The sequence below is a fragment of the Schistocerca nitens genome, chromosome 1 (genome assembly GCF_023898315.1).
Source record: "Schistocerca nitens isolate TAMUIC-IGC-003100 chromosome 1, iqSchNite1.1, whole genome shotgun sequence".
NCBI lineage: Eukaryota > Metazoa > Arthropoda > Insecta > Orthoptera > Acrididae > Schistocerca > Schistocerca nitens.
In genome coordinates, this window is record NC_064614.1 from 53,655,868 (window position 1) to 53,671,079 (window position 15,212).

The following is a 15,212-nucleotide window of genomic DNA, read 5'->3' on the forward strand; positions in this document are numbered from 1 at the left end:
TATCAGTCGTTTCCTACATCTTATTGCCTGATGAAGACCGAAATCTACGCTACATCTTGATTTACACATACATATGCGCTCCACAAGCAATTCTACAGTGCTCGGCAGGGAGTACTGAGTTGTGTGGAGGGAGAGGAAAATCATTGCCTGTTTTAATAAGCACACTAAATTTACTACCATAATCGTTACGTGACATTGGCAGTAAAACTGTTGGAAAGCCTGTAATGTTATCTACAAGCACTTTTTTAACTATTCTTGTTTCATTTCTGAGGATGCCAGACGACCTATATCGACCCTTCACGGTCTTTATCAGCGGCTTTTGATTTTTTCGTTTTCCTTTAAGCTGACTTAACGACGCCTAATACCACAACAGGCCGCGATAATGGTTTCTCTTGTAGAGTCACCCAAAAAATTACGTTTTCCATTCGCATTTCTTCCTACTACAGATTTCACATCAAAATTCCGTTTCATGCCGTTTCGTAGCATTAGCTACAGATTTTTAAAAGATGTGAAAAGTTTACTATTAATGCTATAAACTGATACTATTGGGTTTGTCCCCTACACATCCACACTACTTTGTATCTATATCATTTGGGGAAAGCTGCCATTCAGTACGTAACGTGAAAATTATTCCTCTTATTTTAATTCATGGCTGTAATTTTCAGCAGCTGTAGTATTATTTTTGCAGGAAATATTTCAGACATCGGTTGCAAATAATTTTTTTACTATCTTTACCGGTATCGACAAATTAATTTATAATACGTAAATTTCTGAACATGCCATGGCATTATCCTTCTACGAAGAAGGTATTGACTGTCTTCTAAACTAAGCGTCTGAAGATGATAAACTAATATGTCGAAATGGGAAAGATAGTAAAAAAATTATTTGCAGCTGATAACTATAAGTCATCCTGAAAAATTATTTACCCTTTCTGCATTTAATTACACTCATCTGACGACGATAGTATGCTTCAGATAAGAGGATAGTGACAGAATGACTTTTAATTAATAAGATATTGAAGAGCCAGTATTGTTCAGAAGAACAAGGCGTCTTATTGTTAACACAGGCATTGTAATATCTTATTACCAGGCAGCGACTTTCAGTTAAAATATCCCCTCCTCATGTACGGAAATTACACAATGTGTGTACGAGTACTAGTTGTGAGGCGGTAACGACGACATATGGAAGTCTGGGTCGTGCACGGATAGCCAACGCGGTGAAGGCGACCGGGAATTCCAGGTTCGAATCCCGGTCAGGGACAAATTTTCATTGTAGTCATTCACCTATACAGCTTATGGTTGTTCGCATTCGCACTTGCGAATACATTTCATGATTTTGTCCGTATCATATCAATCGTTAAGGGAAGTGTAGAGTACTTTCGTATGTTGAACATTCGCCGTGCAGTATAACTTAATGGATTCTGTTAGTCATTCTTCTGGTAGCTCACATATTTGAGGATAAATTTCATACGATTGTTCATCAATATCAGTAGACAATTTGATGCAAACTAGGAAAACGAAATTTATCTGTCGGCATATTTGAGTTGTTTGGAAGATATCTTTTTTAAAAAAGGTAAATTGTGATTCAAAAGAGCGTCCTTTCCAGAATATAGACAAATTGACATGATATCACTTAACTACAATAGGGCGATCTGACCCTAGAACAATTGACACCTAGAATAAAGGTGTGGTGTTGAGGTGGAACGTAAATGCAGCCGTGGTGTAGGGACTTAACGAACCGAAAGAATCATAGGCTGTCTCATTCGTTACGAGACAGGTTGATTTCAGAAGCCTCTTTCCACTAATTCTTGATTGATTTTGAGAAGTCCGGAGGAAGATGGAAAAGACTAAAGGAAGATACTCGTGGTTAGCATTGTGTTTACTCTGCACGCGAACGGAAGTAACATGCTAAACATATTGTAGTAGGATCAGATTACATTAGATCAGATTAGTACTTGTTCCACAGATCATGAATACGATACTTCGTAATGATGTGGAACGTGCCAGGTTAATAATAGGTGTCCATACAAGATATTACATTACACAAAATATTACATGAACCTTAATTTTTTTTTTTTTTTTTTTTTTTTTTTTTTTGGGGAGCGGGGGTTGAGGAAGTTACCCACTTACTATATCCAAAAATTCATCTAATGAGTAGAAGGAATTGCCATTAAGAAAATATTTTAATTTCCTTTTAAATTCTATATGGCTATCTGTCATACTTCTGAAGCTTTTAGGTAAGTGACCAAAGACTTTTGTGGCAGCATAATTTACCCCCTTCTGACCCAAAGTTAGATTTAACCTTGAGTAGTGAAGATCATCCTTTCTCCTAGTGTTGTAGCCATGTACACTGCTATTACTTTTGAATTCGTTCGGATTGTTAATAACAAATTTCATAAGTGAATATATATATTGTGAGGCTACAGTGAAGATATCTAGCTTTTTCAATAACTGTCTGCAGGATGATCTCGGATGTGCTCCAGCAATTATTTTCATTACACGCTTTTGTGCAATGAACACTCTTTTACTCTATGATGAGTTACCCGAGAATATGATGCCATACGAAAGCAGAGAATGAAAATAAGCGTGGTAAGCTAATTTACTCAGATGTATATCGCCAAAATTTGCAATGACCCTAATAGCATAAATAGCTGAACTCAAACGTTTCAGCAGATCCTCAGTGTGTTTATTCCAGTTCAACCCCTCATAAATGCATACACCTAAAAATTTTCAATATTCTACCTTAGGTACCGATTTCTGATCGAAGTCTACATTTATTAATGGTGTCATTCCTTTTACTGTGTGGAACTGTATATATTGTGTTTTGTCAAAGTCAAAGCTCTATAAGAGCTGTGTTGTGCATCCTTTTTACCACTGATCCTTCGTTCCAACACTAGCAAACTACTTCCCCCAAAATGAGTTTTCTACAGCGATCACGACGCTAAAACGACAGACTGCTGTATGCATTTTGTTAGGAGACCGGAATCGTAACTTTGCGGAAACAGAAGTACGACGTGAAAATGTGAAGATAGTTCTGGATTCTACAGATGTGTGTTGAAAATTGTTCTTCCTTCGACAGGAGTAGGAAAGGGTCAAAGTGAGTCTAGTTTACCAGTACTCTCGACCACATACCGGTCGGCGACTTGCGCAGTTCAAATGTAGCTGAACCATTTCCCATTATTCTACAGAAAGTTCTTACGAGGACTTAATGTAGGTTGATTCTTACAAAGTATAAGACAGCAACCAGCCACTATTAATACTTCAATTTATTTAAGTAAATAGCACCGTAACCGGTTTCGAATTGACAAGTTCATCATCAGACGGCTGTTCGCAAGATTTACAAGATGCACTTTACATAATCGTCAGTTTTCGATTGTTATTCTGACGATTATGTAAAGTGCATCTTGTAAATCTTGCGAACAGCCGTCTCATGATGAACTTGTCAGTTCGAAACCGGTTTAGGCACTATTTCCTTAAATACATAGCAGTAATAATAGTGACTGGTTGCTATCTTCTTCTTTATAAGAATCAACCTACATTAATTGTACACAGCCACGGTCTCACCATCTCAGTTTTAGACCAAATAGCATCTTACGAGGAAGTGCTTCATCGGCTGCAAGCTCTGGAGAATTTCGACGGCTGGTCACATGTTCATTTGCTGCTCTCTTAAAGTCATCTGTATCTACATATAAACTCTGTAAGCCACTTTATGATGTGAAGTGGAAGGTACTTGTAGTACAATTATCTTCTCTCCCCCACCCTCTTCCCCTCTCTCCTCTATTCATGAGTGGAGAGTGGGAAAGAGGGCTGTCGGTAAGTTTCCGTACGAGCTCTTATTGCTCAGATTTTTCTTGTCGTGTTCATTTCACGAGATGTGAGTGTAAGGAAGCTACGTGTTGAGCGACTCTGCTTGGAACGAACGCTCTCGGAATTGCAAAAATAAACCTCTCCGTGATGGACGACGCCTCCACCGTAGCATCTACTAGTGGAGTTGGTGAGTATCTCGTTAACTCTCTCACGCTTACTAAACGAAACTGATTCGCATCACGTCGCTCTTCGTTGGATTTTCTTTATCGCTTCTGTTAATCCAACCTGTTACGGTCCGTGATTGACGAGCAATACCACTCCTCTCGTGGAAATAGCATTTCCTTAAGATTCTTACAGTCTCAATCTAATAGCTTCTTTTGATAGGATTGGTTTATGTGCTCATTCCATTTCAGAACGCTCTGAACGGTTCCTCCTACGAATTTTACTGTCGTTACCGTTTCCACAGATTAACCACCAGTAGCATAATCAAAAAGTAATGGATCGCCGAATAATGCGCAGTACGTCGTACATTTACATTCAGCATTCAAACCCCGGTGCCTGCACCGATCCTTTATGCCCTGCAAGTGTTCTTACATTTCGCTACAGTCTTGTGGCGTCGCAACGTCCCTATAGACAACAGCACGACAGCACAACAGCAACCAGACTCGAGGGACTTCTGATGTATTCCATATATATACTAACAACTCAATGATATTCCGCTGTATTATTGCCGAAATCAGTTTTACATCTGTCGATTCCATTCCGTTAAGGACATGCTGACCTCCATCTGCTGAATTCAGTGATAAATGTGGTCACACACTCGGTAAATTTCTGTTTTGGACATATTTTTAAGTTGTGATCTACTGCTTCGACAGTAGACATTTTTATCTGCGGCATCAAAAGCCTTTAAAAACTCCATTGGACTGCGACAAATCTCCACAATTTATATCTGGCATTGTCTAAAGCTTAAAATGGCCAGTTATAGAAATAATCGACATATCGTATACACCTTTCTATTCTTTAAGGGGGGTAGGACGTCAAACGGCCCGGGTTGGAGCAGGAGAGGCACCACAGGACATTTTAATTTCCACTGTCTATACTTTTACAAGTAAATTCATAAAACTTTGTCAGCATGACCAGGGAGGATTCAGGATTCACACTCGTAGCAGCAGAAGTTAAAAAACATAACAAAATAATTTTTTTTACATGTGAAATTCATTTTTTCACTTACCATTGGTTGCATTTGTTGCAATAGGTACAATTTTCTTCATAAGTAAAAGAGACTGTTCGATGAATTTTGCACAGCATACAAACCATACTTACAGGTGTCTGAAACTGTAAAATCTATTTAATTTATAAAAAATGAAAGAGCTGTTACGTTATAAACTTTATGTTTAGAAAAAAATCTAATTTTGTAGTTAATTATCTCAATTTTTACCACAGATTTTAATAGATTTGGAAAATTCTAGAGTTTCATACACCTGTATGGTTTGTATGCTGTGCAAAATTCATCAAAGAATCTCTCTTACTTCTGAAGAAAAATGAACCTGTAACAACAAATGCAGCCAACAGTAAGTGAAAAAATGATGAAGTTTCATATGTTAAAAAGATTTATTTATGTTTTTGCACTTCCACTGCTACGAGTGTGAATCCTGAATCCTTCCTGGTCATGCTGACAAAGTTTTATGAATTTATTTGTAAAAGTATAGACAGTAGAAAATAAAATGTTCTGTGGTGCCTCTCCTGCTCCAAGTCGGCCCCTTTGACGTCTTACCCCCCTTAAACTCCGCCAGATGACGACATAAGTTGTCGAGCTAGTTGCAGAGCATTATAAAATTTGTACCATATTTTGGAAATATATGTGAAAATGTCTTTTGTTCACTGATCGATAGTGCGCAATTCAAGTACTGCAGAATCCTCAAAAATTTCCTCCTCCTGTGGAAACACCGAATGTGAAAAGTCATTTGAGTTTTTTTGTGTGTGTGTGTTAATGTCAGCCAGGTACACAAGATCGCCAGTGCGCCTGCGGCGTCGTCCCCTGCTGTGTAGGCTACTCACCGTGGCAGGCGGCTAGCGCGGCCAGCAGCAGGGCGGCGGCGGGCAGGCGCGCCGGCCCCGGCGGCGGCGTCGCGGCGGCCGGCGTCGGCCTCATGGTGCGCGGCCCGCGCTACCACTGCGCCTGCGTCTGCGGCGGCCGCCCATCGCGCACTCACTGCAGCCTCCTCTGCCGCCGACCGCTGCTTCCTCTCGCCGCTGGAGCCGCCGCGACGCCAGCGCGCCCCCTGCGCGGCGGTGGACCAGCGCACTAGCCGCGCTGCGCGGGACACCTACCTCCGCGGCGCGTCAGTACTTGCGATGCCGCGGTGGAGAGACGCGTATCAGCTGGCACTGTGGCGGGCGTGGGTTGCACTGCAAGAGATTTCCCCACCTATTTATTTATTTATTCATTTATTTTATTATTTATTTATTTATTGCAATCGAAATTGTACAGAATTCTTTTGGAACTTGGAATATCAAAGAAGTATGTTAGACTTTGTAACCTCCACCTCACTTATCGACCTTAATGACAGTGAAAAATTAAACCGCGTGCACCTAATGGAAATTGGGGAAAAGCAATCGTCACCGAAGTTAATTTGTCGGTAAAGAGGGAGGGAAGGGTTAGATCTAAATGAAAGGAAAAATGCAAACGAAATTGGTGGAAATTAATTTTGAGAGAAGGGTAAAATTAATAAAGAAAGTAAATGTGCGGTCGATACGTTAACAATTAATTGGTGTTAATTAGATATTTGAGATATGGGGAAAATTACGGTCGCCAGTCCTATGGAAAACTGCTATAATAACTTAAAATGAAAGATTAATGCACATATAATTAGCACTAAAAGCGTGGCAACTGAAGGTTGACACGTGTTGTGTGAAAACTGAATGTTTGTCAGAAGTAATAAATTTCGCTACACTCTGACTTAATTTAGCAAAAGAATTAATAAAACCGGAAAATTGAAAGTTAATTTAGTGACTGAAAGTAATAGTGAACTTTGTTTCTGAAGCACTACGAAATGCAGTAAAATAAGGTTAGTCTTGGGCTACCTCAACAATCATTTCAAAAGCTACTTGAATCTACACAATTTAGAAATAAGAGATTTAACTTTGAACTTGAATTAAATGATTCTGAACAATTAACAATAGTAAAATTTAGTATGTACCAAGCTGAGATATAGTCACAGGTAAGCTAAAATATGGTAACAAAACTCGCACTCTCAATTTGTCCTTGAGTAATCTAAATATTGTAGCCAGCTATGAATACTTTAACTGAACTTTGAATTAAAACAGTGAAATGGAATGATGTTACTTTAATGCTGGCGTTTAAATTTCAGCGACACTCGGGTTCATTCCAGAAAAGGAAGGGACCCTGCTTGGTAATGCAATTGGGACAATGAGCAACAAAGGTTCATGCTACTTTGCTGTAATTTTGTAAGGCAAATTGAACAGTTTGAAAAGCTGAGGTCCGCCATACAGTTCTAAAACTTCACATACTTCCAGTCTTCCTTGTTGGTTGATTGAATGTTTGAAGTCGTCGATCGAGAAGGTGGCGACAGTCACTCATTGTCGGCCGTCGCTGTTGCAGAAGCTGGATGTTGGCGCACCTTCTTCTCGCCACGCTCACCAGGCGATACAGGTTCTTGATGTGCGCCAGCTAATGCTTCCCCTCCGCGACACCGTGTCAGAAACTATCATAGCAAGTCGAGTGCAATTACATGCTGCCAAACCCCGGAAGCGCAGCAACTCGCGGGAGCGTCACACAACACACCTGCTCCACTGCCCTACTCCAGCCAGACCCCGGTCTGCCCGCGCTCCACGCGGCAGAGTTAACACTACCAAGGATCCTAAATACTTTGGTTCTCCACACGACCTATCGGTGTAATCGATCGATAGCATAGTTTTCCCTAGGCCAGACCCAGGGTAAAAATGCAAATAATATTTACAAAACAAACCAATTGCAATAAATGCATATATATATATATATATATATATATATATATATATATATATATATATATATGTATATGTGTGTGTGTGTGTGTGTGTGTGTGTGTGTGTATGTGTGTGTGTGTGTGTGTGTGTGTGTGTGTGTGTGTGTGTACAAATAGTAAAACAGCTACAATATATAAAGACACAGAAATGTCATATCTTCAGGTAACAAAATAAGGATAAATTGTATAGAACAATAGATGGAAATAGAAGGATATGCATTTCCAGCGTTACAACTTATAGAAGCGAGTTTGAAAAACACAAAAGGTAGAGTAAGTGTGGGGAAATTGGAGTCAGAAGAATTTGTAATATAAGATATTAGGGTGTGCAGATGATCTAAGCATCATTAGCGATAGGAAAGAATCTGCAACAGCAAATGCGAATGCGTTAATCAAGGCTAGTGAAGTTGTAGGTCTAAGGATAAGTGCAGACAAAGCTAAATACCTGGTTACTACTAGAATGCCAACAGCAGTAGGTCAGGAAATGTTAAGAGTTGGAGACATGCAGTTTAAAAAAGTGAACACATTTAAGTATCTAGACGTGGGCATCACTTAGAGAAATGAGATTGAATCCGAACTGAAGAAGAGAATACAGGCGGGAAATGCGTGCTGCTTCTCACTGAATAGATTACTTTCATCACGGATATTGTCTAGGAATTTAAAGATTAGAATATACAAAACTATTATTCTACCAGTTATGCTGTATGGGTGTGAGACTTGGTCTCTCACTGTGCAAAATGAAACGCCGTTTCGAGTATTTGAAAACAAAATTTTGAGGAAAATTTTCGGAGCAAAAAGGAATGACATTAGCGGAGAGTGGTGAAAACTGCATAAGGATGAGGTTCACGAACTCTGTTCAAGCCCTGACATAATCAGTATTATTAAATCACGTAGGCTGCGATGGGCGGGTCACGTAGCTCGAATGGATGAGGGCAGGGCTGCGTGCAGAGTACTGGTAGGGCACCTAGAGGGAAAACGTCCTGTGGGGAGGCCGAGGCGTAGATGGGAGGACAATGTCAAGGCTGATTGGAGGAGCCTGCGTATTGAAGGTGAATGGAAGGAAATAGCCCAAGACAGGGGCACATGGCGAAAATACGTTGCTGCGGTAATGGACTCTCGAGTCCGGTATCACCAGTGAGTGTGTGTGTGTGTGTGTGTGTGTATTTATTTTACCTGGCAACACAACAAGCCTATGCTCAGCAAGTCACCTGACGCTGTGTTGCGGAGGTCCTTCTCGTACCGCTATTTGATCTACCCCATTCCACCTTTCAATTGCGAACTGCGCTTGGAAAAAATAGCTGTCGGCAAATCTCTGTATTAGCTCCAATTTCTTGAATTTCCTCTCCTACGCCAACCTTTTCATCTCAGAGTAGCACTTGCAACCAACGTCCTTGCTAGCTGTATCCCAATCTCTGCCTTCCTCTACAGTTTTTACCCTCTACAGCTTGTAATACTTCTGGCTTAGTCAGCCATCTTATTAGGCTGCAAGAAACTGTTCCCAGAGCAGTGGAGATGCAAGAAGTATACAGGGTGTTACAAAAAGGTACGGCCAAACTTTCAGGAAACATTCCTCACACACAAAGAAAGAAAATATGTTATGTGGACATGTGTCCGGAAACGCTTACTTTCCATATTAGAGCTCATTTTGAAACGTCCCCTTTGTACAATTATACATAAGACTGTGCTTAACCTGACACACAATATTTTTAGCGCAACGCAATCTGACTTCCAAAAATCCCTACAAAAGAATGGCCCTGACTATAACATTAACCTATACCTTTCACAAATCACTTACCTTACAAAAATCTTCGTTACTCGAACTACTGCAATACAGAGAGCGCCACTACTGCCAGCTAAATAAAAGATTCAAACTACGGAAGGCACTAACTACTGATAGGCATAGATAGCAAAAGAAAGATTTTGATAGAGAACAAACAATGTATTTCCCTTAATAGTCATCAAAAGTCATAATATATATAGGAGTTCATAACATCTATTCTTACAAATATCAAAACTCCGCCATCTCTCTCCCCACATCCACCACTGCTGGTGGCTCACCTCCAACTGCGCAACGCTACGCGCTGTTCACATCCAGCTGCCGCTGCCCAACACTACAATGGCAGACAACAATGCAAACTAGCCACAGACTGCACACAGCACAGCCAGTGATTTTCATACAGAGCGCTACGTAACGTTGCCAATAAGAAAACATAAACAGCCTACTTACAATTTTATTACTTCTCTTCAAATCACATTAATCATGGAATGGAAACACACAGCAACAGAACGTACCAGCGTGACTTCAAACACTTTTTTACAGAAAATGTTCAAAATGTCCTCCGTTAGCGAGGATACATGCATCCACCCTCCGTCGCATGGAATCCCTGATGCGCTGATGCAGCCCTAGAGAATGGCGTATTGTATCACGGCCGTCCACAATACGAGCACGAAGAGTCTCTACATTTGGTACCGGGGTTGCGTAGACAAGAGCTTTCAAATGCCCCCATAAATGAAAGTCAAGAGGGTTGAGGCCAGGAGAGCGTGGAGGCCATGGAATTGGTCCGCCTCTACCAATCCATCAGTCACCGAATCTGTTGTTGAGAAGCGTACGAACACTTCCACTGAAATGTGCAGGAGCTCCATCGCGCATGAACCACATGTTGTGTCGTACTTGTAAAGGCACATGTTCTAGCAGCACAGGTAGAGTATCCCGTATGAAATCATGGTAACGTGCTCCATTGAGCGTAGGTGGACGAAACTAAAATGAGCTCTAACACGGAAATTAAGCGTTTCCGGACACATGTCCACATAACATCTTTTCTTTATTTGTGTGTGAGGAATGTTTCCTGAAAGTTTGGCCGTACCTTTTTGTATCACCCTATATAGATGACGAAATGTGGTGTGAGGTACCTGTGACGGATGTTAGATTCGGTACCATTCCCGTGAGAAAGACCGCCTGCATAATGCTACTGCTCTGTGATTGGCTGCTGTGTTCGGAGCAAGGGCGCCAAAACGTTAAAGTATAGTTATTATTATTAGTTAAACTACCCATTGGAATGACTTCACCTTTTAATATAAATATCTCTCAACAGCTGACTATCAATCAGTCATTTTAGAATTATTAAAAACAATTTAAATCACAAACAAAAGACTGACGAAATTGTAGACGAAGCACTTCGGAAGCGTTCGGGCCACGCCTTTTCTGGTACGGCGCGCGAGGTGTTTAGGGCTGTTGGTCACTCTTGATTAGGCAGTCAGGGATAACAGACATGTTCTCTGTCGTAGGATGTGTTTCCAATTTTTATTTAAGTTCCTGTTCGTCACTCTGGATTAGGCAGTCGAGAAGAACAGGATGTTTTTGCCAGTATTCAGTATTAAAAGATTCACTCCGGTAGTCATGAGGCACAGACACGTGACACAAATAGTGTAAAGATACATTTTCGTAAACATTGTGTTTGATCATGTACTTTGCTGTGTCAGAAGGTGTTGAGTAAGATCATGTAGTCTTCTCGTGTGGCTATATTAAAATACGCGAGTGGCATCCCAAAGAAGTGATACATTATTTCAGAACAGAACCTCGCTAAAAGTCAGTTTCAGCCTCAAGATACAGAACCTACGACCTGCGTGCTGTTTTCTGCGCTGGGAACATCAACTTGAAGACAGCAGGTTAGTGAATTATAACAGAACCTTCCTATTTCACACAGTGCAGTGGAAACAACTAGGCGCCACACGTGTATTGCGTGCACAGAACAAATGTGCCCAGTGACACGTCATCTGCAGTAATACAGAGGAGGTAAAGGAGGATGATCGTTATTAGCACCAACAATCAATTCATTCTTCCTTTCTTGCCGTAAGCTGAGTCTACTACTAAAGAAATTATTCCCAAATGTCTTAACAAATGTCTTCTAGTCTCGCCTGTTCCGCTTTTCCCACAGTTTATATCTTCTGTCATACAATGCTGTGCTCCAAACGTATATTCTTAGAAACTTCTTCTTCAAATTGAGGTATGTTTGATACTAGGAGACATCTCTTGGCGGAGAATGCCATTTTTCTAGAGCCAGTCTGCTTTTAGCGTCCTCTTCGCTCTTTCCGTCATGAATTATTTTGCTACCTAGGTAGCAAAATTCTTCAACTTCATCTACTTCGTGAACACCAATTCTGCCACTTTCCTCTTCCTTCGGTTTACTCTCAGTCCGTATCCTGTACTCATTAGACTGTTCACTTCAGTCAACAGGTCGTGTAATTCTCCTTCATTTTCACTGAGCATAACAATGTCATCAGCGAATCTAAAATAGTTATCGTTTCTCCATTAATTTTAATCCCGCTCTTGAACCACTCTTTCATTTCTGTCATAGCTTTTTCAACGTATAGTTCAAACCGCAACCATTTTTAATCCCAGCACTTCGTTTTTGGTCTCCCACCATTATTGTTCCCTCTTCGTTCTTTTACATACTGTGTATTACCCGTCTTTCCCTACAGCTTTTTCTCAGGATTTCGATAATCTTGCAACATTTCTGAGGACTTTGATAATCTTGCAACATTTTTCATTGTTGAAAGCCTTTCCATGATCGACAAATCTTATGAACGTGTCGATTTTTCATCAATCTTGCTTCCATTATCAACATCAACGTCAGAGGTGATTCTCCGGTGCCTTTTCCTTTCCTGAAGCCATGCTGTTCGTCATATAACACATCCTCAGTTGCTTTTCCATTCTTCTGTATATTATTCTTGTCAGCAACTTGGATGCGTGAGCTGTTAAGCTGATTGTGTAATAGTTCTCACACTTGTCACCTCTTGCAGTCTCCGGAATTGTGAGTATGATATTTTGCCGAATGTCCGATCGTATATCGCCAGTCTAATAGATCCTACACACCAGTGTGTATAATCGTTTTGTTGCCACCACTTCTCCTAATACTTTTACAAATTCCGATGCAATGTCATTCGCCCCTTCTGCCCTATTTGAATTTGAGTCTTCCATACCTCTTTTAAATTCTGATTCTGATATTGCATCTCTTCCCTATTACTCCTAATGGTCCAAATGGCTCTAAGCACTATGGTACTTAAAATCAGTCTCCTAGACTTAGAACTACTTAAACCTAACTAACCTAAGGACATCACACACATCCATGCCCGAGGCAGGATTCGAACCTGCGCCCGGAGCAGCAGCGCGGTTCTGGACTGAAGCGCCTAGAACCGCTCGGTCATAGCAGCCGACTCCTTATTAATTCCTGTTTCTACTTCTATCAAGTCATCTGGTAGGACCCTCCCCTCATAGAGGCTCTCAGTGTGCTCTTTCCACCTATTCACTCTCTGCTCTGCATTTAACAATGGAATGCCTTAGCACTCTTAAAGTTACTACCCTTGCTTTTAATTTCACCAGAAGTTGTTTTGGCTTTCCTGTATGCTGAGTCATTCCTTCCGACAGTCATTTCTTTTTCCATTTCTTTACATTTTTCCTGCAATCATTTCGCCTTGGCTTTCCTGCACTTCCTATTTATTTCACACTTTAGTGACTTGTATATCTGTATTCCTGAATTTCCTTGAACATTTTTGCACTACCTTCTTTCATCGATCATCTGAACTACTTCCTTCGTTACCCATGGTCTCTTTTTAGTTACCTTCTTTGCACCTAGGTTTTTCCCACCGACTTCTGTGACTACCCTTTTTAGAGATGTCCATTCTTCTTCAACTGAGCTGCCTACTGCGCTATTCATGATGGCAGCATCTGTAGCGTCAGAAAAATTCAAGCGTATCCTTTCATTCCTTAGTACTTCCATATCGCATTTCTTTGCACATTGATTCTTCCCAGCCTACTCTTCATCATTACTAAATTGTGATCTGAGTCAATATCTGCCCCTGGGTACACTATACAATCCAATATCTGACTCCGGAAGCTCTGACTCAAATCTTCCCTTATCTCCCGGCCAAGTATACCTCCTCCTCTTGTGATTGTTGAAGAGAGTATTTTCCATTAGCATCTCAAATATATTTCAGAACTCAGTTTTTCTCCTCGTCATTCCTATTACCAAGCCCATATTCTCCCATAACCCTTTCTTCTACTCCTTCCCCTACAACTGCATCCCAATCCCCCATAACTATTAGATCTTCATCTCCCTTTAAGTACAGAGTTACCCGTTCATTATCCTCATATACTTCCTCTATAACTTCATCTTCCACTTGAGCCGTTGGCATGTGTACCTGAACTACTGTAGTTTGTGTAGATTTGTTATTCGTTTCCGATTAGGACAACCCTACCATTGAACTGTTCGCAGTAACACACTCTGTGTACTACTTTTCTATTCATAGCGAATCCTACTGCAGTCATACCATTTTCTGTTATTCGGTCCTGAAAGGCTTCATCTCGTCATTAAAAGAATATTCTCTTAAATTTAATTTAATGAAACATCTCTTAATTAATGGAATTCTGGAATAGGTCTACCACTATTGCTGGTTTAGGCACTGCTCTCTCTCTCTCACATATCAAAAACATATTTAATGGAAAGAATAACAACAAACAACGTTAAAGTCGCTAATTGTCTTCTACAGTTTACTGAAAGGACCGTGGGGATATTGGGTAGATGGTGGCAAAGGATGTGGAACGGGTTTGGTTGTAGTTGGAGGGGTGAACATTAGAATGTCAATGAAGTTACGAAACCTAGATTCGTATATCGTTCGCTGGTGCTTCATTGGATACCAGTGATGACTCACAAAGTGGAACCTGAAGTCTTAAAGATCGAGTTGCAGGTCACAGTGTACGAAATGCCTAGCCGGGCACACGTAATTGTAGTGTTTGGCAAACGGGAAAAATTTTCACTTCAGTTGTAACAAATGTGATGTCGTAATTGTGTGGGGCCTCGTTCTGGTGATAAGGGCAGTTTCTTTCCCCTCCAGTTCCAAATGACGCTTTGGTACCACCACGAGAATAGATGTTCGATGGTGTCCGGAATTTGACAATGGCTTCAGAGTGGGCTGAATGCAAGATTGGCTCAGTTCAATTTTTCATGCAAAGGGGCGGTGTTGATGACCGGTACATACCACGTTGTCTGGATGAAGATAGGTATCATTCGATGGAAAACGTTGCTCCACAGACTTGTCAACCTGAGCTGTGTGAACCTGGTTGGTTGGGGATGCGGCGGAAGAGGGCTAAGCAAAGTATTGTAGAAGAACAATGTGGAGATGCGAAGCAATCCATCGTTCGTTTGGTTCAGGACTTGGTAGTAGATGTCCGCGTATTCTGGTACAACATTAGCAGCGACGTCTGGACGCAGCTATGGACCGATTTCCTGGTGGAAGGGTGCATATAGTCATTTAGCTATGCTTTCAGCATTATTCTTGATGAAATTGTACGTTCTTTTGAAAGTTATTCAGCCACGACTCACCT

General features: G+C 40.9%; 1 protein-coding gene across 1 annotated transcript in view; it reads right to left on the reverse strand.

The window, feature by feature from the left end:
- Window positions 1-5,892, reverse strand: part of LOC126217633 (lachesin-like) — a gene marked incomplete at its 5' end in the record, with an annotated part of 728,482 nt that extends 722,590 nt beyond the window's left edge. The window contains one exon of the mRNA XM_049942194.1: window positions 5,865-5,892. Coding sequence (XP_049798151.1) covers window positions 5,865-5,892 — 28 coding nt within the window. The remainder of the gene's footprint in view (window positions 1-5,864) is intronic.
- Between the last annotated feature and the right edge of the window lie 9,320 nt (window positions 5,893-15,212).